This window comes from Pseudorca crassidens, chromosome 1 (genome assembly GCF_039906515.1).
Source record: "Pseudorca crassidens isolate mPseCra1 chromosome 1, mPseCra1.hap1, whole genome shotgun sequence".
Classification (NCBI taxonomy): Eukaryota; Metazoa; Chordata; class Mammalia; order Artiodactyla; family Delphinidae; genus Pseudorca; species Pseudorca crassidens.
The window spans coordinates 118,672,262-118,697,161 of record NC_090296.1 but is presented as its reverse complement, the minus strand read 5'-3'; the positions used below and the strand labels follow the sequence as shown (position 1 = coordinate 118,697,161).

General features: G+C 37.1%; 1 protein-coding gene across 6 annotated transcripts in view; it reads right to left on the bottom strand.

The window, feature by feature from the left end:
- The window catches only part of LRRC49 (leucine rich repeat containing 49), a 128,990-nt gene extending 104,092 nt beyond the window's left edge, over positions 1-24,898 (bottom strand). Inside the window, exons 1-8 of one of the 6 annotated variants that reach the window (XM_067752112.1) lie at positions 24,559-24,897; positions 24,393-24,491; positions 23,860-23,916; positions 21,544-21,631; positions 16,502-16,604; positions 14,965-15,168; positions 7,021-7,087; positions 2,080-2,223 (exon numbers count right to left, since the gene is read on the bottom strand). In XM_067752112.1, coding sequence (XP_067608213.1) covers positions 2,080-2,223; positions 7,021-7,087; positions 14,965-15,168; positions 16,502-16,575 — 489 coding nt within the window. In that variant the 5' untranslated portion in view covers positions 16,576-16,604; positions 21,544-21,631; positions 23,860-23,916; positions 24,393-24,491; positions 24,559-24,897. Of the gene's footprint in view, positions 1-2,079; positions 2,224-7,020; positions 7,088-14,964; positions 15,169-16,501; positions 16,605-21,543; positions 21,632-23,859; positions 23,917-24,392; positions 24,492-24,554 lie in introns of all 6 variants that reach the window. The other 5 variants (XM_067752128.1, XM_067752118.1, XM_067752099.1 and 2 more) reach the window with 5 other exon arrangements.
- Positions 24,899-24,900: the final 2 nt, after the last annotated feature.

Genomic DNA, 24,900 nt, shown 5'->3' with positions numbered 1-24,900 from the left:
CATTTAAGGATTACCAGCTATTGAGGAAAATCAAAACCATAAGAGAAAAAAAAGCAAAAAGAATTAGTATGATAACTGACCCTGGAAAAAAGAAGAGACAGTTAAAAAAAAAAAAAAAGAATCCTCAGATTTAAAAGTCTCTTGGCTCTTTTAGGAAAAGGATGCTTCAAAAAAGAAATAGAGGGCTTCCCTAGAGGTGCAGTAGTTGAGAGTCCGCCTGCCGATGCAGGAGACATGGGTTCGTGCCCCGGTCCAGGAGGATCCCACATGCCGCAGAGCGGCTGGGCCCGTGAGCCATGGCTGCTGAGCCTGCGCGTCCGGAACCTGTGCTCCGCAACGGGAGAGACCACAACAGTGAGACGCCCGCGTACCACAAAAAAAAAAAAGAAATAGAGCTGGAAAAGTTTCTGATCTTTTCTTACACATATATTAACAATATCCAATCAATTAATATGCATGATACTTATTATCATGATAATTATACCATATGTATACTTAATAAATCTTTTTCACTTTTAGAAATTAAGACAATTTCCTTTTCCATGTTTACTGCTGCCTAATCTATAAACAGTAATGATCAGACATAATACTCAATAGAAAATTCAGTAAGCAAATTCCTGGATGTGTATAATACATTTTCCAAATGAAAGACAAAACATAGACAGGAATATGCTAAGGCCAATAGATTTCTGTACTCCACTCTACCAAAGCTTTTTGGATTGTTACCATACCCAATGTCCCTAGGACAGATTAAGTCCGGTCTGAACAGTTCTAGAGACAGCAATGTAACAGATTAATATGGGTGTCTTTTAAAATAAACAAGCCATTTCCAATATTTAAATCCAATCTGGGGAAAGAGCTGGCAGAATTTAGAGGTTCTGGGATAAATCCATGTCTTAGAGAAGGTTCTGAAATTATCCCAACCTCCTAGAAGATATGAGCATTACTTGGCTGAGACTTTCTGGGAAAATTTCAAAATGAAACCAATCTGTAAAATGAGGCCTAGAGATAAGGCATCATCTGTCTCCCAGCTTTTTCCAGTGTACCACTTACAGTACATTTAACTATTTACTAAGGAACTCAATGTCTTGAAAAAGTTAAGAATCAGATTTTACCTTTAAAAGTGCTTAAATGATACCCAAAGAAAACGTAATGTAGTTTTTCTATTGCATGTAAACAAAGAAAACTTGTTAAAAGAACAAATGTTTTTATAAATCCTCAGATGTCTTCTTGGCCTGTATCATGTCATACAGCTGAAAGTCGTATTTCTAGAGCTCTTCATATATGCACAAGTTCAAAATACCTGAGCATCAAGCTGTTATTTAGTTGCTAAACTTGAATAAAACTATAAATCTAATGAAGTTCATCCTCAGAGTTCCAGAGTAGCCTTTCTATAGTTTTGTCCCCACGATGCCAACTCTTCCTTCTGCTCACATGCCAGCTTTCTACCATATTTATATCCTTCTTCAGAGCCAGCGAGCCAAAAAGGACTCTAGAGATGATCTAGCCCTATGTCCTCATTTTAAAGTAATCTGAGGCTTACAGAGTTAAAGTGATTTACCCAAGGTCACACAGATAATGAGAGCTGAAGCAGACCTGCACTTAGCCTCTCATATCCTATGTAACAATGCTCTTTCCACCATACCAAGCTGCCTTTGAAAAACTGCAAAGAATATGATATTTATGCATGTCTTCACAGCCCTCAACCACTCCTCTCTGTGCCTTTTCCCTCTCAGTGCAACAAGTTATCAACTTTCAGTCAACAATAACCTTCTTTCTTATTAATTCTATTCCTATAACAACACAGGAAAGGATTCAGTATTCATTTACCACTTGTTGATTCATTTACTGATAACATTTGTGCTCCTAATTTTACATTTATCTTTTAGAATAGAAAACACCACAACACTTCCCAAATCAAAATATTATAAAGCTTAACAATTATATCCGCAATTTAAATTCAGAAAAAAACTAAATTACTTTAGATTCTTACTTTGCAGAAAGCAATGCTATAACATTTATTTCATTCCCTTAAAAGAAAAGCCAGAAATCACATATTGATTCCATTTTAATACTCACCACAAAAGTGATTTGATTGTGTCGCAGGTTAAGCTCAGTTAGTGAATCCAGCCCATTAAGATTATCAACATGACTTAAGAGGTTCCTGGCAAGATTTAAAACTCTCAAATCACACAAATGATTGACATTTTCAATTTTGGTAATCTGTTAAAAAATGAGGAAGGGATGATTAGCAGGCATAAATCTCAGGTGTGCATGTTATAAAAATAAAAGACACAGTCATTGAATTCAGTGACAAGTTTATATGAAGACATTTCAAAATCTATTTCCAGTTTCCTCTGTTGTAGATATTGTGAAGTTACTTAACTTGTGAAGATTAACTAACAGAACATATTTTATAATTTGACCATGGTAAGTATATTTTATCAAATAATCAGTAAGTCCATTGTTTGGGCATCTCTAAGTGCCCAACACTGTGCCAGGTCCCATGAAGGTAAAGAGAAATATACATACTAGCTGTGAAATAGAAACTGTGAGCCCAAGGCATAAGCTCACAATGTTTGGATCAAACCAGACTACCTTTTTGAGAGAAAAGGCAAGGAAAAGGAATGATACCAAGTTCCCCTTGTTAATTCTCCATTTATACTGCAGGATCCTGAGAGCAATCAAGAGTCTGAATGGAAAAGATTCAAGGAACTAGGATCCCCAGTAGAGGGTGAGGATGGATATTCCTTATTAGTGAAACTGCTTAAGAGAGGAGACAGATAATGTTTAGGCAGGGTACAATATGGTGGACTTGAATTATGGAATATACACATGCACATAAGCACTGAACTGCAGCAGAGGAATTTGAGTTGCACAAGTAAGGATAAGTTAAAGGGTATAGCCCATGAAATGATGAGAGCTCAACATGATTTTCAGCCCCACTACTGTAATACAACAAGCGTAGCACAACGGGATGAGTTTCTACATGACCCAGAAATAGGGCTTCTTGCAGAGGGCTTCAACCTTTTCATGTAATGTACTTAAGCAACAATGAGTTATACACACACTTTTCTTCTGAACATTAAAACAAATTTCACAATCACTGAAGATTAATTTTCTCATCTGTATTGCCATCACAATATTATTTGAAAATTTCTATTTAACACTTCAAAGCAGATATTGGCTAAAATAACCTTTTTTTTTAAGATTTATAATCCAGTTTTCTATGATATTGTTTGGACCTTCTCTTATATTCGAGAAATACCGTCTAGATTTCACCTACATTCAAGAGGAGAAACCTAAGTATATTTATCACAAATTCAATAATATATAAAGATAATATATGATCATGCTTTAAAATTTGTCCTGAGATTTTTGGTGTAACTAATGTAAAATGAAAATAAAATCTGTAAAAGAAGAAACAAGGTTATCAGTATTTGCAGATTACAGAACTGTACAGTAAGACATAGACAAAAGCATTTCAAAACTAGGTGACAGAATTTAAAATGTATAGAATCAGCAAAAAGTAAAATAGACACTGTAGAAAATCAATAATAACAGCATAAGCTTGAGAAATTCTACTAAAATACTAAAAAAACAGAGATAGGTATATGGCAAAGCAATATGTAAATATATACATACATTTATACATATACATAAAGCTTTTCTGAACTCAAGAAAGATAAATATACAGAACGAAGGGGTACATAACCTGTATATGGTGTATTCTCCCTTCTGCTAATAATCCTGGGACATTTCTTTTAGAAAACTACCTTTCTCCAATTCTATTTGGTCCTGGTGGGACATATAATTAGAATGCCTACATTTTAGTTTGGTCACTCTGAAAAGAAACGTTGTTAACTCTTATATATAGGTATCATTCTGTAATTTAAAAAAAGTCACTGGGGATATTGTTCAGCTTCTTGGTTTGCAATCAGACAGGTCAGAATTGTGTGCAGCATCTCTGATGGAATAGTCTGTTACTTGTTGCAGCCAGGGACAAAGTCACAGGCATAGAGCAAATGACAGAAATTTCAGAAAAAAGGTGGTGTAGGGTGAGAGCAGCGTTCTTGATCAGTTAATAAATTTCACAGCCAGAAGAAGAGATGATAGGAATGTTCAAAAGCCTAATCTTGGGTCACACTGATAAGAGAGAGTCTCAAGGTAGACAGCAGAGCTTTTTAGTATGTCTAGGAAAGCTGGATACTCCAGTCTTATGTATGTGTATACTAGTAACCCAGACTGCTCTATCTGGATAAAGACAACCTTCCTACTCAGCAATAGGAAAGACATCTGCTTCCAGGCAAGCAACCACAGAAGGAGTCAGCTCTCCCTGAAGGAAAAGATGTCACTGAAAGAAAAGATTCTTTTTGAAGCACATTTGTGTCCATGTTAAAGCAAGTGTTTACCAAGAGAACATTTTCTGGTAGACAAAAAAAATCTAGGTCATAAATTGAGAGTCAACCTCTCATATTCCTCTGTATTCTTTACTACTCACATACAATCAATTTCTAAACCTTAATGTTTTTACTTTTTAAATATTTATCCAATCTGCCCCCTTGTTATATCTCTATCGCTACAACTTTAAGTTGCCATCACTTCTCACCAAGATTATTGAATTAGTCTCTCAGCTGTTCTCTGTCTCCAGTTTCACCTCCCCTCAACTCTTTACATTCTCCAATCTGTTTCTTGAACACTCACTATTCCTATCAATGTTTTCACATCCATAAGCCAATTATATTTCATTTCACAATGTACATCACGTATCATTCTTATTTCCAATGGAGTAAATTCAAAACACAAAAAACAGTCACTTAATTTTCTTTTAGTTTTTTAACTACCTGATGCTATTTTTTTAGAGTTGCACGTTGTTTCAACTTGAATAGTCTATCTCCTGACTTTTTAGTCACCAAGACTGTCTTTGCTTTGAAATACTCCAAATTTTTGTTTATTGGATTTAAATATTTGAAACAAGACTCAGATTTTCATTTAACACATAACACAGGTCAGCTAACAAGGTAACAAGGTGACTTGGTCTAATATTTAGACCAAGTGATACATTATCCATTTACCAGTTGCTCTTATAGATCTTGGGTAATGCCCATGAATTCTTAAAGGTATATTATAATATAAAAACCACATAAATCTTATTTCTCATATATACATTTTAAAATAAACTTAAGAAAAATATTGCTACCATAAAATGTTTCACTGATGAATGACATTTAAAATAGTGGATTACAGAAAGATAAAACAGCAATTCCTTACTATGGCATATAAAGCCTTCCACAGTCTGGCCTTAGACCTACCTCTCTTGCCTCATCTCTCACCATCCCTCAACATGTGCTAAATTCTCCAGAAGTAAAACATACCTATCATGTTGTTTTTAGTCTCAGTGCCTTTATATATGATGCTCTCTTACTGACAAGACTCTAATTCTTCTTCCTCTTCCACCACCATCTAACTAACTGGGTAACTTTCCCTCGACTAGAGTGATACTAACCAGCCTGCAGAGTTGGACAATTCCCAGACATCAACACTCCTCCGTCTGAGTGCACACACAGGCAGACGTATAGATGGGGCTGGGATGAGATTAGAACCTAGCAGATGTGGCCTATCTAATACATCTATCAAGGTTTTATTAATTATATTAGCTTTTCAACAAAACAGTTAGGACTAACAGCTATTAGAAGGCCTAAAGAGATCACACTGAGGTTTACACCTGACCAATCTCCCAGCAAGTGGGAGATTTGTTCTCAACAGGCAGGGACTCCCAGATCACCCCAACATGTACACTTACCACCTCAGGAGAGGTTTTACCTTCTGCATGAGTATGTAGCTCATGTAGCTATTTATAAATAAGTACTCATATTGCAAAGACTAAAATTTAAATGTAAGAGCAAAGGGTTAAAAAACAGCCAAGATGCTCTGCAAGAGAATAAGAAGGAGAGGGAACATAACAAACCAGACAGAGAAATTAAGACAGACAAATATATGGGTAGACAAATTAATCAAATGGAATAATGATCCAAGGTTATATAGTAATCAGGGAATTAGAAATCAAAACCATAAGGGGACACCACTTTATACCAATTCAATTGGCAAAAATTAAGAAGTCTGAAAATTCCAAATGTTGAAAAGGATGTGAAGCAACAGGATCTATTATGTGTTACTAGTGGGAGTATAAACTGGTACAATCACTTTGGAAGACAATTTGGCATTAACTTTTAAAGTTACACATTTAAATAACCTGTGACCCATCAGTTTCACTCCTAGATATATACCCTAGAGTACATATGATGTATGGAAGAAACGTGTACAAGAATGTTCTTAGAAGTACTATCCTAATAGGAAACAAAACCCAAACAAACAAAAGGGAATCAACCCAAATGTCTATCAATAATAAAACAGAGAAAAAGGTTTCTGTGTAATCAAACCATGGAACATACAACAATAAAGATAAACTACAGCTATGTAGTCAAAATAGATGAAACTCAGTAACATAATGTTGTATCCAAAAAGCAAACACTGATGACAATATATAGTTTGACACCTTTTTTTTAAATTAAAAGACAATACTACTAAACAATACATTATTTAGACACTTATATATGTGATCAAACCAACTAAAAACACCAATAAAAGAATGATAAATGTGAAATCCAGAATAGTGTTGTCTTGGAATAAAGAAGGAACACTTAAGTAGAAGAAAATCATTAGTAATATTCTAGTTCTTGGGTTGGGGTCAGCTATAAGTTAATAAAAGACTAAATAAGAATCAAAATTGTCATAACTATAAGAATTCTAAATGTTTTATAAGTTTTATCTGTCTCTTACCACTGAGGAATTACCAAACCTTATATAAATGAGCTTAATACCTTAATACCAAAGCTAATCTCACTGAATCAGTAAAGTAACTTTGGAAAAATTCAACACAAGTATAATTCTTAAAACTTTCATACGAAATTTCCTAGAGCTTTTTCAAATAAGAAAGAAATGAAAGGGCTTTAACAATACCTGATTTCCATGAAGGTCCAAGACATCTAAGCTTTTTAGGTTCTCCAGATTTGAGATTTTCTTGATTCTGAAAATCAGAGTAAGCAGAGTAGAAATACAGATGTACCACATCTATTGTAAATCAAAAACTCTAAGGCATAACTCATTTTCATTTATTCTTTCTAGATAGATAGGCAGGCAGACAGACAGACACAGAAATATATATAGAGAGAAATTATATAAAATTATATATTAAAACCTTTTTTTCATTGATTTAATTATAATGTTAAAGATGCAGTCCCATTGGGGAAATGTCCCAAAGTCAGCTTGAAAGTCCTATCTTTAGGAAAGAACAATTCTACTTCTAGGAACTTTAGCACAAAGCACTTATTCAAGGCAATTCCTTTCACCTTAGAATACAGCCTAAATTCCTTACCTCAGTCCTCAAGGCCCTAAACTCTCTGGCTACTGACTCTTCCTCCAGCATATCTCCTACCAAGACTCCAGCGCACCCAGTCACTCTGCTCCAGCCACAGGAGCTTTCTTGCCACCTCTAACTTGACAAATTCATTTCTGCCTGGGGTGTTTACCCTTGCTGTTCCTTCTTCCTTAACGTTCTTCCCCCAGAACTTCACATGGTTGGTTCACTCCTTCACGTTATTCAAGTCTTAGCTCAAATATCTTCTCGAAGCAGCCTTTCCAGATGACCCTATCAAAAAGAGCTCTTGAGGAGACCTTCAAGATGGCGGAGGAGTAAGACGCAGAGATCACCTTCCTCCCCACAGATACACCAGAAATACATATACACGTGGAACAACTGCTACAGAACACCTACTGAACGCTGGCAGAAGACTTCAGACCTACCAAAAGGCAAGAAACTCCCCATGTACCTGGGTAGGGCAAGAGAAAAAGGAATAAACAGAGACAAAAGGATAGGGACGGGACCTGCACCAGTGGGAGGGAGCTGTGAAGGAGGAAAGGATTCCACACACTAGAAGCCCCTTCGCGGGCGGAGACTGCGGGTGGCAGAGGGGGGAGCTTCGGTGCCGCGGAGGAGAGCGCAGCAACAGGGCTGAGGAGGGCAAAGCAGAGAGATTCCCGCACAGAGGATCAGGGCCAACCAGCACTCACCAGCCTGAGAGGCTAGTCTGCTCGCCCGCCGGGGCGGGGTTAGTGCGCCACGGCTAGCCGGGAGGGAGTCCAGGGAAAAGTCTGGACCTGCCGAAGAGGCAAGAGACTTTTTCTTCCCTCTTTGTTTCCTGGTGCGCGATGAGAGGGGATTAAGAGCGCTCCTTAAAGGAGCTCCAGAGACGGGCGCGAGCCGCGGCTAAAAGCGCGGACCCCAGAGACGGGCATGAGACGCTAAGGCTGCTGCTGCCGCCACCACCAAGAAGCCTGTGTGCGAGCAAAGGTCACTATCCACACCCCCTTCCGGGGAGGCTGTGCAGCCCGCCACTGCCAGGGTCCCGGGATCCAGGGTCACTCCCGCGAGAGAACGCACGGCGCGCCTCAGGCTGTTGGAACGTCATGCAACGTCACGCCGGCCTCTGGCGCCACAGGCCCGCCCCGCACTCCGTGCCCCTCCCTCCCCCCCGGCCTGAGTGAGCCAGAGTCCCCGAATCAGCGGCTCCTTTAACCCCGTCCTGTCTGAGCGAAGAACAGACGCCCTCTGGTGACCTACGCGCAGAGGCGGGGCCAAATCCAAAGCTGAGCCCCGGGAGCTGTGAAAACAAAGAAGAGAAAGGGAAATGTCTCCCAGCAGCCTCAGAAGCAGCGGATTAAAGCTCCACAATCAACTTCATGTACCCTGCATCTGTGGAATACATGAATACACAACCAATCATCCCAAATTAAGGAGGTGGACTTTGAGAGCAAGATTTATGATTTTTTCCCCTTTTCCTCTTTTTGTGAGTGTGTATGCTTCTGTATGAGATTATGTCTGTATAGCTTTGCTTCCACCATTTGTCCTAGGGTTCCATCCGTTTTTTTTTTTTTAATTTTTTCTTCTTTTTTTTCTTAATAATTACTTTTTTATTTTAACAACTTTATTATATTTTATCTTAATTTTATTTTATTTTATCTTCTTTCTTTTTTTCTTTCCCTCCTTCCTTCCTCTCTCCCTCCCTCCCTCCCTCCTTTCTTTCTTTCTACTTCTACTAATTCTTTCTTTCTACTTTTTCTCCCTTTTATTCTGAGCCGTGTGGATGAAAGGCTCTTAGTGCTGCAGCCAGGAGTCAGTGCTGTGCCTCTGAGGTGGGAGAGCCAACTTCAGGACACTGGTCCACAAGAGACCTCCCAGCTCCACATAATATCAAACGGCGAAAATCTCCCAGAGATCTCCACCTCAACACCAGCACCCAGCTTCACTCAACGACCAGCAAGCTACAGTGCTGGACATCCTATGCCAAACAACTAGCAAGACAGGAACACAACCCCACCCATTAGCAGAGAGGCTACCTAAAATCATAATAAGTCCACAGACACCCCAAAACACACCACCAGACGTGGACCTGCCCACCAGAAAGACAAGATCCAGCCTCATCCACCAGAACACAGGCACTAGTCCCCTCCACCAGGAAGCCTACACAGCCCACTGAACCAACCATAGCCACTGGGGGCAGACACCAAAAACAACGGGAACTACAAACCTGCAGCCTGCAAAAAGGAGACCCCAAACACAGTATAATAAGCAAAATGAGAAGACAGAAAAACACACAGCAGATGAAGGAGCAAGATAAAAACCCACCAGACCTAACAAATGAAGAGGAAAGAGGCAGTCTACCTGAAAAAAAATTCAGAATAATGATAGTAAAGATGATCCAAAATCTTGGAAATAGAATAGACAAAATGCGAGAAACATTTAACAAGGACCTAGAAGAACTAAAGATGAAACAAACAACGATGAACAACACAATAAATGAAAGTAAAAATACTCTAGATGGGATCAATAGCAGAATAACTGAGGCAGAAGAACAGATAAGTGACCTGGAAGATAAAATAGTGGAAATAACTACTGCAGAGCAGAATAAAGAAAAAAGAATGAAAAGAACTGAGGACAGTCTCAGAGACCTCTGGGACAACATTAAACGCACCTACATATGAATTATAGGGGTTCCAGAAGAAGAAGAGAAAAAAAGGGACTGAGAAAATATTTGAAGAGATTATAGTTGGAAACTTCCCTAATATGGGAAATGAAATAGTTAATCAAGTCCAGGAAGCACAGAGAGTCCCATACAGGATAAATCCAAGGAGAAATACAGCAAGACACATATTAATCAAACTATCAAAAGTTAAATACAAAGAAAACATATTAAAAGCAGCAAGGGAAAAACAACAAATAACACAAAAGGGAATCCCCATAAGGTTAACAGCTGATCTTTCAGCAGAAACTCTGCAAGCCAGAAGGGACTGGCAGGACATATTTAAAGTGATGAAGGAGAAAAACCTGCAACCAAGATTAGTCTACCCAGCAAGGATCTCATTCAGATTTGATGGAGAAAGTAAAACCTTTACAGACAAGCAAAAGCTGAGAGAGTTCATCACCACCAAACCAGCTTTACAACAACTGCTAAAGGAACTTCTCTAGGCAAGAAACACAAGAGAAGGAAAAGACCTACAATAACAAACCCAAAACATTAAGAAAATGGGAATAGGAACACACATATCGATAATTATCTTAAATGTAAATGGACTGAATGCTCCCACCAAAAGACACAGATTGGCTGAATGGATACAAAAACAAGACCCATATATTTGCTGTCTACAAGAGACCCACTTCAGACCTAGAGACACATACAGACTGAAAGTAAGGGGATGGAAAAAGATATTTCACACAAATGGAAAACAAAAGAAAGCTGGAGTAGCAATTCTCATATCAGACAAAATAGACTTTAAAATAAAGACTATTAGAAGAGACAAAGAAGGACACTACATAATGATCAAGGGATCGATCCAAGAAGAAGATATAACAATTGTAAATATTTATGCACCCAACATAGGAGCACCTCAATACATAAGGCAAATACTAACAGCCATAAAAGGGGAAATCGACAGGAACACAATCATAGTAGGGAACTTTAACACCCCACTTTCACCAATGGACAGATCATCCAAAATGAAAATAAATAAGGAAACACAAGCTTTAAATGATACATTAAACAAGATGGACTTAATTGATATTTATAGGATATTCCATCCAAAAACAACAGAATACACATTTTTCTCAAGTGCTCATGGAACATTCTCCAGGATAGATCATATCTTGGGTCACAAGTCAAGCCTTGGTAAATTTAAGAAAATTGAAATTGTATCAAGTATCTTTTCCGACCACAATGCTATGAGACTAGATATCAATTACAGGAAAAGATCTGTAAAAAATACAAACACATGGAGGCTAAACAATACACTACTTAATAATGAAGTGATCACTGAAGAAATCAAAGAGGAAATCAAAAAATACCTAGAAACAAATGACAATGGAGACACGACAACCCAAGGTCTATGGGATGCAGCAAAAGCATTTCTAAGAGGGAAGTTTATAGCAATACAATCCTACCTTAAGAAACAAGAAACATCTCGAATAAACAACCTAACCTTGAACCTAAAGCAATTAGAGAAAGAAGAACAAAAAAACCCTAAGGTTAGCAGAAGGAAAAAAATCATAAAGATCAGATCAGAAATAAATGAAAAAGAAATGAAGGAAACGATAGCAAAGATCAATAAAACTAAAAGCTGGTTCTTTGAGAAGATAAACAAAATTGATGAACCATTAGCCAGACTCATCAAGAAAAAAAGGGAGAAGACTCAAATCAATAGAATTAGAAATGAAAAAGGAGAAGTAACAACTGACACTGCAGAAATACAAAAGATCATGAGAGATTACTACAAGCAACTCTATGCCAATAAAATGGACAACCTAGAAGAAATGGACAAATTCTTAGAAATGCACAACCTGCCAAGACTGAATCAGGAAGAAATAGAAAATATGAACAGACCAATCACAAGCACTGAAATTGAAACTGTGATTAAAAATCTTCCAACAAACAGAAGCCCAGGACCAGATAGCTTCACAGGCGAATTCTATCAAACATTTAGAGAAGAGCTAACACCCATCCTTCTCAAACTCTTCCAACATACAGCAGCGGGAGGAACACTCCCAAATTCATTCTACGAGGCCACCATCACCCTGATACCAAAACCAGACAAGGATGTCACAAAGAAAGAAAACTACAGGCCAATATCACTGATGAACACAAATGCAAAAATCCTCAACAAAATGCTAGCAAACAGAATCCAACAGCACATTAAATGGATTATACACCATGATCAAGTGGGGTTTATCCCAGGAATGCAAGGATTCTTCAATATATGCAAATCAATCAACGTGATACAGCCAACATCGTCATCAATGGTGAAAAACTGAAAGCATTTCCTCTAAAATCAGGAACAAGACAAGGTTGCCCACTCTCACCACTCTTATTCAACATAGTTTTGGAAGTTTTAGCCACAGCGATCAGAGCAGAAAAAGAAATAAAAGGAATCCAAATCGGAAAAGAAGAAGTAAAACTGTCACTGTTTGCAGATGACATGATACTGTACGTAGAGAATCCTAAACACACTACCAGAAAACTACTAGAGCTAATCAATGAATTTGGTAAAGTAGCAGGATACAAAATTAATGCACAGAAATCTCTGGCATTCCTATACACTAATGATGAAAAATCTGAACGTGAAATCAAGAAAACACTCCCATTTACCACTGCGACAAAAAGAATAAAATATCTAGGAATAAACCTACCTAAGGAGACAAAAGACCTGTATGCAGAAAACTATAAGACACTGATGAAAGAAATTAAAGATGATACAAATAGATGGAGAGATATACCATGTTCTTGGATTGTAAGAGTCAACATTGTGAAAATGACTCTACTACCCAAAGCAGTCTACCGATTCAATGCAATCCCTATCAAACTACCACTGGCATTTTTCACAGAACTAGAACAAAAAATTTCACAATTTGTATGGAAACACAAAAGACCCCGAATAGCCAAAGCAATCTTGAAAACGAAAAACGGAGCTGGAGGAATCAGGCTCCCTGACTTCAGACTGTACTACAAAGCTGCAGTAATCAAGACAGTATGGTACTGGCACAAAAACAGAAAGATAGATCAATGGAACAGGATAGAAAGCCCAGAGATAAACCCACGCACATATGGTCACCTTATCTTTGATAAAGGAAGCAGGAATGTACAGTGGAGAAAGGACATCCTCTTCAATAAGTGGTGCTGGGAAAACTGGACAGGTACATGTAAAAGTATGAGATTAGATCACTCCCTAACACCATACACAAATATAAGCTCAAAATGGGTTAAAGACCTAAATGTAAGGCCAGAAACTATAAAACTCTTAGAGGGAAACATAGGCAGAACACTCTATGACATCAATCACAGCAAGATCCTTTTTGGCCCACCTCCTAGAGAAATGGAAATAAAAACAAAAATAAACAAATGAGACCTAATGAAACTTCAAAGCTTTTGCACAGCAAAGGAAACCATAAACAAGACCAAAGACAACCCTCAGAATGGGAGAAAATATTTGCAAATGAAGTAACTGACAAAGGATTAATCTCCAAAATTTATAAGCAGCTCATGCAGTTCAATATCAAAAAAACAAACAACCCAATCCAAAAATGGGCAGAAGACCTAAATAGACATTTCTCCAAAGAAGATATACAGACTGCCAACAAACACATGAAAGAATGCTCAATATCATTAATCATTAGAGAAATGCAAATCAAAACTACAGTGAGATATCATCTCACACCAGTCAGAATGGCCATCATCAAAAAATCTAGAAACAATAAATGCTGGAGAGGGTGTGGAGAAAAGGGAACCCTCTTGCACTGTTGGTGGGAATGTAACTTGATATAGCCACTGTGGAGAACAGTATGGAGGTTCCTTAAAAAAATACAAATAGAACTACCATATGACTGAGCAATCCCACTACTGGGCATATACCCTGAGAAAACCATAATTCAAAAAGAGTCATGTACCAAAATGTTCATTGCAGCTCTATTTACAATAGCCAGGACATGGAAAGAACCTAAGTGCCCATCATCGGATGAATGGATAAAGAAGATGTGGCACATATATACAATGGAATATTACTCAGCCATAAAACGAAACGAAATTGAGCTATTTGTAATGAGGTGGATAGACCTAGAGTCTGTCATACAGAGTGAAGTAAGTCAGAAAGAGAAAGACAAATACCGTATGCTAACACATATATATGGAATGTAAGGAAAAAAAAATGTCATGAAGAACCTAGGGGTAAGACAGGAATAAAGACACACACCTACTGGAGAATGGACTTGAGGATATGGGGAGGGGGAGGGGTGAGCTGTGACAGGTGAGAGAGTGGCATGGACATGTGTACACTACCAAACGTAAAATAGATAGCTAGTGGGAAGCAGCCGCACAGCACAGGGAGATCAGCTCGGTGCTTTGTGACCGCCTGGAGGGGTGGGATAGGGAGGGTGGGAGGAAGGGAGATGCAAGAGGGAAGAGATATGGGAGCCTATGTATATGAATAACTGATTCACTTTGTTATAAAGCAGAAACTAACACACCATTGTAAAGCAATTATACTCCAATAAAAAAATAAATTAAAAAATAAAACAAACATAAAGGCCAAAGTCTGCTATTTACTTCCGCATAAGTTATGGCACTGTAAAGCAATAGAAATAATAAAATATACACTTAATAAATGTTACTTGGTTTGAATAATTGTCAGACTGAATCTCATAAAACAAATTATGACTGAATCTAAATCCATTTAAGTAATCTTTCAAAAATTTTAGTCTATTAGTTTCTTAAGTATTATTCAATTTTGAGTTGCCATCTAAACACCATAGGATTCAATGTTCGTCCTAAGTATAACAAACAAAAACTGATCTGCAAAGATTACCTGTTTTTCCCCAACAGAAGGACACGGAGGGATCTCAGAGTAGAAAGCCCGCTAATTTCTTCAATCTGGTTATCATATAAATCCAAGAATATTAGCCTCTGCAGATTAGAAATATTTTGGATCCGAGTTATAAAATTGTGTTGAAAGTTCAACAGACGAAGGTGTTCTTCCCCATCGATGATAGGACATACAGTCAGCTTTTGCCTAGAAAACATTTTTTAAAGTTAATAAGGTTCTGATTTAGCAGTCCACCTCCTCTTACAAATACTAATAGTAGTATCTTCATGCTCCCATGTTGTGAGGAGAAAAAGATAAATAGAACCACTTCTTGCCTCCATGAACTAAGCATTGTAGATCTAAGTGTAATTCACTCATATAAAAGCCAGTATACTTTGGCCAGGGTAATTATTAAAATTAAGTCTCATTCTAATTGCGTTAAAAAAACTCCAACATTAATTATTTCACGTAAAATTAACTTAACATCATCAAATACTCAATGTAATTGCCTTCTGCAGTAGAGGTTGAGATGATTCAAAGAACCATGTCACATAACCAGAGAAGTGCATTTGCCATCAATCCACTGCTCAGGCATTGCTAAGCTAGGAAGTTTGGTTAACCATTTGCTATCAGATATGCACTGCTAAGCTAAAGGTATGCACAGCAGAGATAGTTTCCCTGCTGGTTATAGTGCTAAGGTAAGGCTGAAATCCTTCATCCACCATTCTACTGCTGATACTTTCCTAGATTTAAAGATGGGGATCAAGTCCTAAACATACTTATGCATTCACAATTTTTTGAGAGTTTATTTTGTCCCAGGTTCTGTTCTAGGTGCTGGAAATACAGAACTAAATGCTCCCAGTGTCTGTGGAGCTTATATTCTAGTGGGAGGAGACAAACAATAAACTTAATAAGTTAAATATTTAATATGTTAGAGGGTGATAAGTGCTAAGAAGGAAAATAAAGCAGAGAAAGGGGCTGGGGACAGTCAGGGTTGAAGGAGTTACAGCTTTGGAGAGGGTGGCCAGGGAAGGCTATCCCTAGGTGACGACACTTGAGTAAAGATCTGAAGGAGGTAAAGACAGTGAGTCTATAGATATGTGGTGGAACAGCATTCCAGGCAGAGAGAACAGCAAATGCAAAAGGCCTGAGGTTTAAGCATGCTTGGTGTATTCAAGGAGCAACAAGGAGGCAGGTATGGCTGTAGCAGGGTGAGTGAAGGAGAGATTAGGAGGCTGTGAGCCAATGAGGTAAAAGGGAACTCAACTGGATAGGGCAGAGAAGCCCATGTGAGGACTATATTTTGAAGTTTTACCTATAGTACTGTTTTAGAGTATAGTCAAGCTCTTTTACATTATATAGATATAAAATTTCTCCACATACCCTTGGAAGGATAAATTTAAAAGCTGGTAACAGTGATTATACCTAGGTAGGAGAACTAAATAGCAGGAAAATAAGAGGAGGGAGAGAGACTTTTTTACCTTTCAAATCTTGTACCATGTCTATAAATTATCTAGTCAAAAAAGTAAGTTGTCCTCACCTTTCTAGGGTCAACCTGTCTGAGTAAAGAATTTTCTCTTCAGAAGAACGTTGGAGAATGGGAAATGATGGCATTGATGAGCTCACCAAATTAATATGATCACCTATTGAAAATGATATACAAATTACTTGATTAAGAAAAACCTTTAAAATCTTGAAACTAAAGTCACCTTATATTTGGAAAACTCTGGCACCTACAAATATCCTTTTTAGAAAATACAGCTTCCATAGCTCTCCATATTTGAAATTAGTTACTAAACTTGAGCTCGTTTCTTTCCTCCTCAAACAAAAACTATGTGTTCTGTGTATACCAAATAATTTTGCTCTTGCCTTATAGATTGGTTGAAAGTATAGAACTACGCTAGTGCTATCTTTATCCCCTTTATAACCTGACTCCTAATACTAAATTTTAACTCTCTTATAACTGAGATGATAGTCCCTCATTACCAGATACATTTGGGCCAGCACTATGACAGCCCAGCCGGATTCTGGACTTTGAAGGTGTCTGAATGGAAGAATCTCCAAATGCTGATAAGGAGCCCATGGTAGTTTTCATTTTCAGCCCACATAATTCTGTCACATTTGTTGTGGATGAGATGTAGGATGATTTATTACGAGGTGAAGGGCTTATTACTCTTCCATCTCGTTCAAAATATCAAAAAATTTATCACAAAGCTACACAATACATGACTTTGCTACAGGAAATACAGAGAAAGTAGTTTTGGATAACAAATGTAAACCTCACATCATCCATTTTTCTTTGTATGTTCAACTACTATTGGTAGAGAATATTGCAGAGACCAAAGTGGATGTCAATAAATCTTGTACACTTGTAGTTAGGCTTGTAGTTAGGGTCCACAAGGTATGTGACACCCCTATGAGGTTTATAGGTTGTTGGTTAGATATTGCCCCTGCCATTAGGTAGCTTTCAATCTAGTGGACAAACATATATGAAATTAATAAACTGTACAGAAAAACATACACAAAATGCAGAATAAAAAAACAATATCTATTTATAATTTCACACATAAATGTGTCTGGTTATTTTTTACTTAAAGAAGATGGTCACAGATGAGTTTTGGGGGAGGTGCATATTAAGATACATTCTAAAGACCTAGAAGAATGTAGAATAGTTAATAAAAGATGCTGGGAAGTTCCAGAAATGAAGTAAGACTTGAGCAATGGGTCAAAGGTACCAGTTTGAACACCAGAAGAAATCAACTCTATTTCCTTCTACAAAGAGAAAATTTCCTAAAAGCAGCAATCGATGCTGATGGGAGTGATAAGCAGTAAAAGAGAACTTAAGGTACCACAGAATTCTACTGCTTAAACTGACCAATAAAGCAAAAAGATGAACCCAAATATAGGAAGCTAACATATTCTTTGGGAAGCCATCTTAAAACGAGTTCCATATATATCATACTAAAGAAATGTAAAGCAGTGGTATTTGCTAACTTCTCCAGGTATGCAAGATATAAACAAAAGTATCACATACCTCACTTCTTGAACAAAATAATCAGTGCTCACATCCCACTTTTCTGAATATCATGAAATATCAGATAACTAATAATGATGTTCTAGAGTACAAGCATTCAGAATTGAGATCATGTTCATAAATGAACTGGTCTTGTGACATGACCAGTTGCTAACAAGGTACCCAAGCAACCACGAGTCAGTAAACTGATTTGGAAATCAAAAATTGGATGGTTAAAAGAACAAAAACCAGTGTAAGGATTAACTGATTAAGGATTATCTGGTCAGCTAAATATGATAAAGGAAAAACTTGAAACAATAGACAATAGACAACCTTGATTTCCCTTGTTAGCATCAGAATTAGGTTTTTAAAATTATTTTGTTAAGGCTTCAAGCCATTCCTCAATTTAGAAGGCAGATTTAAATTTAATAAGACTTGAGATATAGAGGCAATAATCAAGGAGTCAGTTTCACTTACTTCAGTGAATAAAGGAATTTCATCCTCACACTTTTCAGCTCTTATCATACACAGAAGTCAAAATCACTATCTGCATGATGAGCTTACTATCACGATCAGTATGACATACATCATACAATAAATAGCAGGATATGAGAATGATTAGATAGAAAGGCCTTAAAATCCACAAACAAGATACTCTAAATCAGGGGTCCCCAACCCTCAATTGTTAGGAACTGGGCCCCACAGCAGGAGGTGAGCAGTGGGCAAGAGAGCAAAGCTTGCATTACCATGTGAACCACTGCTTCCGTTACCACTTGAATCATGCCCCCACCCCCGACCTCAACCGTGGAAAAACTGTCTTCCACAAAACTGGTCCCTGGTGCCGAAAAGGTTGGGGAGCGCTGCTCTAAATGACTGGGAACCAGAGTGACCTGCAATTGAAACATTCACATATTTATGTGGATATATAAACACCCACATATATATACAAATATGTGTGTATCAAACACCCACATTATATGTGGAATGTTTCATCCTGCATATAAACTGCACTACTATGTGGCAAAATTTTAATGGAAGCATTTCCTGTTATTGGTGATTTCATATATCACTATTTAATTCACCAGATATATAGCTTTTGTCTTCCCAATTAAATTTATAAGCTCCTTGAGAAACGGAGTTCATTTTACATTCTTTATATTCTTTGTAGAATCTAAATTCACTAGGCAATCAGTAAATTAACTAACTGATTTTCCATTATTAAGAGTAAATCAGAAATCCATTTTACATATATTATTTCTGTTAAAAAAGAAAATCATATATTCTTGCATTTTAGTATAAAAATGCTGAATGAATTCTTTCATAATTAGGATCTCAAAGTGTTTAGAGGCATAATGGTCTATGTTTGGTAAGAGTCTTCACTGCACGGCACCCTAGATACATGGATGGATGGATGGGTGAGTGGATGGACGGAAAGATGGATACAGTACACGGTCATATATGTGTCCACTCAGCCTTACCCTTGAGATTGTTTTAGTAACCAAAATCCTGTTTCTATATTTTTCACGATTTATCATGACCTTAGGAGTCAAGCACTGCCTCTTCCTCTCTATATACATATTTTAGAATTCTTAATTAAGGGATTTAATCAATTAAGGTCTGGTTAACTGAGATTTTACTGTATAGCAGTCCCTGGCTCTGACAAAATCTCAAGGATACAGGGGTTAACACTTAACATTAATATAAAAAGCCTAAAAAAATCACATACCAAGTTTTAGACTAAGTAGCCTAACTAAAACATAGAGTTTCTTTACTTTGGACTGAGAGTACCACTGGTTAATTTATGGTGACAGGTGATTATATATGTCCAATTAATTTTGAAAAATAGAAAAAATAAGGATGAGATGAAATTAATTATAATAATTGGGTATCAGAATGCAGTCTACTAGATAGAGATTCCTCAACTTTTCCTGATAAACTGCTACTTATAATTTTTCCAAAGTTTTGTGCCTTTGGAAGAAGAACAGTGGGTACAAAAGTCAAGAAAACAGCTACACAGTGTGTGGCCTTCCTTGCATGAAACTGACTGGAACTATGAAGGAGGCACATTTGGAAACAATCAGGTACAAATGTCACAGAGAATGAGTTTGAATAAAATCTTTTAATGTAAAAAATAGGTTTATTTCTCCCTAAAGAATTAATCTGTATTTTATGGGTCATTATTTATGTACAAGAGTTTATTTATCTTTCAGGTTCACAAAATTCAGTGCCGCCATACTATTTCCTCATTAGCAAATATCTAGCAATACTTTAACACTTAAATAAACTTACCTAGCCAGACATACACAAATCTGTCTACCAACTTCCTCCTCTAACTCAAGAATACCTTGGGAAAAGTATTTAAGTTTTAGAAAACAAATTCAAGATTTATTATCAAAAATGTGAAGGAAATTCACAAAACAAACATAAAAAAATTTCCTACTTGAGAATTTTCAGGTTCACATCTATAGCTCTGTGCCTAATACAGTGTCTGGCACACAGTACACACTCAGTAGATGCGTACTGAATCGAACCAAAAAAGGCAAGACACATGCTTCTTACACTGTGGAACAGCAGTTAGGTTGATGTCATGTCCAGCAATTGACCAAGACAAGAGTGTAGGATATAGGAAAAAGAAAAGTCATGTCAGATTAAATGGGCCCAAGAGGAAAGTCCAGAAGTTACAAAACAAAAAAAGAAAACTAATAAAATATTCAGAATCACCACATGTTCATGCAGTAGTGAGATAAACAATCTAGAGAGGCCTATACTGATCAGCCCTCTCATATAAACTCCTAGGAGATGGGGACAGTACTGTATGTAAGGATTCTGTAGTGCTTAACACTAGCACATTACAGATAGCTAACAGTTGTTGGCAACCAAGTAACAACTCAAATCTTCCAAAGAAAATTTCTCCTTGAATTGCAAAATACATTTCAGAAATATAACCAGATCATATGAGGCTGTGTTTCAAAAGGTGGTCCACAAACCACATCCATCAGAATCACTTGAGGCGTTACTAAAACGCACATTTCCAAATCCCACCCAAGGCCTGCAAAATCAGAATGCGGACGGGCACAAGGGAAGGGAAGCACTAAGAATCTGCATTTCTAACAAGATCTTGGGGGATGCACACAAAAGTTTAAGGCCTTTGATATAAAATATCTATAATTATATGCGCTAGTAAGGGAAAGACGTAGCTTCTTTTCTACTCCTGACTTTCCATTCTTTCCACTGTTTCCTTATTCCTTAAAGATCTGTGTTCCCATACTCCTACCCTCACTAATTAGCTATTTTCCTAGTTCTAAGACATTATCTGGAAGATTCCTTCCCATTCTCTTGTGCAGAACCCACCCCAAACTAAAACACAACAGCTTTTCCTGTATTAGAAATAATCTACTATGCTGTGTATATAAAATCAATTCTGATTTAAACAAATTCCCAATCAATTTGGTAACCAATGAATGATGTCATTTTTAATTCAAGTCTCTTTGGATCTAGAAATTCAACATTATTAAACAATATTACTTAAAGAAGATAAACCATATCTAATCTCTGCTCTCTGACAATACCTTGCCTACTTGAGTAGTTTCTTTCAAGATCATGTTGTAAGAGTCGACCAGGGAATGATGGCGTTTCTTTATTTAGCTTGAATTCAACCTAAAAAACATTATTTAAGAAAAAAAATTTTTTGGAGAAAGTAATGAATATAATTATAAAATAACATAAAGTAACCAATATATGTTACAACATAGATGAACCTTGAAAACATCATGCTAAGCGAAGAAAGCCAGGCACAAAATGTTACATATTATGTGATTCCATTTATGAAATACTGAGAATAGAAAAATCTATAGAGACAGAGGCAGATTTGTGGCTTCCAAGAGGGTTGGGAAGGCGGAATGAAAGACTGCTAAATGGTATAGGGACTCCCTTTTGGGTGATAAAAACTGAAACTAGAGAGTGGTGATGGTTGCACAACATTGTGAATGTATTTAATACCACTGATTTGTACAATTTAAAATGGTTAAAGTGGTAAATTTTATGTGATGTGTATTTTATCACACACACACACACATACACACACACACACACACACACACACACATCAGAGTCAGTCTCATGAGGTCAGATGAAACCAGGCTCCAGTCTGAGCTACTTGCAATTCCTCCATACTCTCACCACAATTCAGTGATTACAAGAATCATTTTTTCAAAAGGAAAAGCAAAAAACATACAATAGAAACTAAATTCTGTTAAAAAATATCACAATGTTCTTATCATTAGAACTCCTTTAACAGTCCAGTTATAACATAATAAAATTATATATCTAAACCTTCTAAGAAGGGTTTTCTCTAAATTTATTTTAAATTATTTGGTAGGAGGACTGAGAAAAACAAAACCAAAACAACTTCTCATGATTAGCTATCAAAACCCCTAAATACATATCATAAAAGAATTATGATGTTTCTCATGCTACTATAAAAATTATAATAGCATTTACATTATATCCTTATGCATTATATGAGCTAAGGTATTTTCTCAGAATACATGTCCACACGAGAAAATGAATGGTTTGGAAAGAATCTGGATGAGGCACATAGTTCCTAGAAACATCCTATGTATAATAGTGGAATAGGATTTGTCTAATGAAATCAATCAGCAAAGCTTTGGAAGGAATCCATTAGGTCCAATTACAATAAAGAATATTTTCAATTAATCTAGCTAACTACTATTTATTCAAGATAATCAAATAGCCTATTTTCCAAGTGTTTATTTCCAGATACATAATGTAATCCACAGCTGCCTCCTTGACCAATGGCGTCCTTCCATCCACCTTCCTCACGCCCCTCCTTAGCCTTCTCAGGTTTTTATCTGTAAATTCCGCCCTTCACTTCAGAGTTCCTTCAGTGACGCCTATTTAGCAACTTTTTGGGAAAAACCTGAGTTGTGCCAGTTGGAGGTGTCCAAATTGGTCAAAGAAGGAAAATTTGTGTTGTGTCTTGAAACACAGTTATGTGGGAGGTGGGTGAGTATATCTGAGAGCTGAGGTTGGGGCTGGGGGGGAGAACACGAGTATCTCAGAGATCAAATCAAAAGCCAGAAGTTATGGAAATGCCAGGGAGAATATGGGCAAACTGGGGAAAAGAACCTCATGTTCAAATCTTAACTTCTAAATAGCATTTGGCCTAATATATTTCCACTGCTAATCAGTTTTTTTCTGCAATGTTAGATATGTGCCCCCAAATTATCACATTTTATCTATTATAAGATTCCATCAGTAGTAAGACATGCCATCATTTTACCCACTACTAAGAAGGAAAAACTTTCCCAATTAAACAATGATATACCATCAGTTTTAAGAAGGGTCCTGATTTAAGAAATGTTTAGATGTCAAAAAAACCCCACCTTACCTCTTGTAATGGATGAAATAAGATTCAGTTTTTAAAACAGGTGGGTTTTCATTTTTGGCTTTGTTTTGTTTGATTTTTTTAATTGATGTATAGTTGATTTATAATATTATATTAGTTTCAAGTGTACGACATTGAGATTCAGTGCTTTTACAGATTATACTCCATTAAAAGTTATAACAAAACAGTGGTTATAGTTCCCTGAGGTATACAATATATCCTTCTTGCTTATCTATTTTATACATAGTAGTTTGTATTTCTTAATCCTATACCCCTAATTTGCCCCTCCCCCTTCCTTCTCTTCTTTGGTAACCACTAGTTGGCTTTGTGTAGGCAGAAAATAAAAATTACCTTTAGATTAGTGACCAAAGTAAATATACTTAAATTTTCCAATTTAGACTGCTCTTTAAATCATGCTATTTTGCAGAATATAAAACAATTTATATTCAATTTAAATACAAATCTGCTTAAATCTTACTTTGTTTTTTTCAGGAAGCGATGATGTTTGAATTACCAGATGAAGCCCACAGTTCACCTACAATGTAAAAATTAAACCATAAAATATGCTCTTAACTTATACACACACACACCTCCCCAAAATAGTACACCAAGATATAACAAAAAATTAGAATAAAACAGAATGCTCCCTTTTTGCTTGTTTCTGGTAAATTATCATGTTCTGGGGACCTGCTGAAAACAATAAAATCACAACTAAGAATTAAAAGGTTTCACTGTGATTTATCTTCCAAAATGTCTGCAGCAATTTAACCCTCTACTTAGCACCTAAAGCTTTTGACACTTGCTATTTCAGGTCTAAGTAAATAGCTCAGTGAGACAGGTGAAGGAGGTGGCGGTGCCAGTTAATATTTTCTTAATTAAAAAAAAAAAAAGGAATTGACCGGTTAAAGGAATTTAAATGAAGCTTAGCCTTTCACAGCAGACCAGCTCCACCTTCTGGGAAGCCCAGATCCTGGACAAGACTTTGAATACCCATCACACAATATTAAATACCCTCCAAGTGCCTTGGTCCAGTCCAGGAATCTCAAGCCTCGGTCAAACAATAGCTTGCGTAGATTCAGAGGTGCTGGTCCCAATAATACAGCCCATCACCTAGGACAAAGACTCCAGTCAGAAAGGACGCTACTAATGGGAAGAAATAGTAGGAGACCCAACCTACGTTGCTCGCAGCCCGGCCAGAAACAGAGCGGTATTTCCCAGGAATCATGGCAGGAGACAGTCCAAGAAGATCAGTTAGATCTGCCTTAGAAGTGACGCTACAGCACAGATTCAGAGAGAGCGAAAGGGGTCATCTCCCAGGCAACCCGCTCAGGAGTTACCATGGAAACTACCATTTCCGGTCTGGTCCTCCACCAAAGCGCTGGCCGATGCCCTCGTTAGAGCCTCTGATTATATTTGGGGGGCCCAAAACGTCAGCACTTCCTAGTTCTATTTTCCTGGCCTCATAAAAACAGAGTGGGAGTGTGGAGAGGAGGATAAGACGGGGAAGAGGCCGGCCACC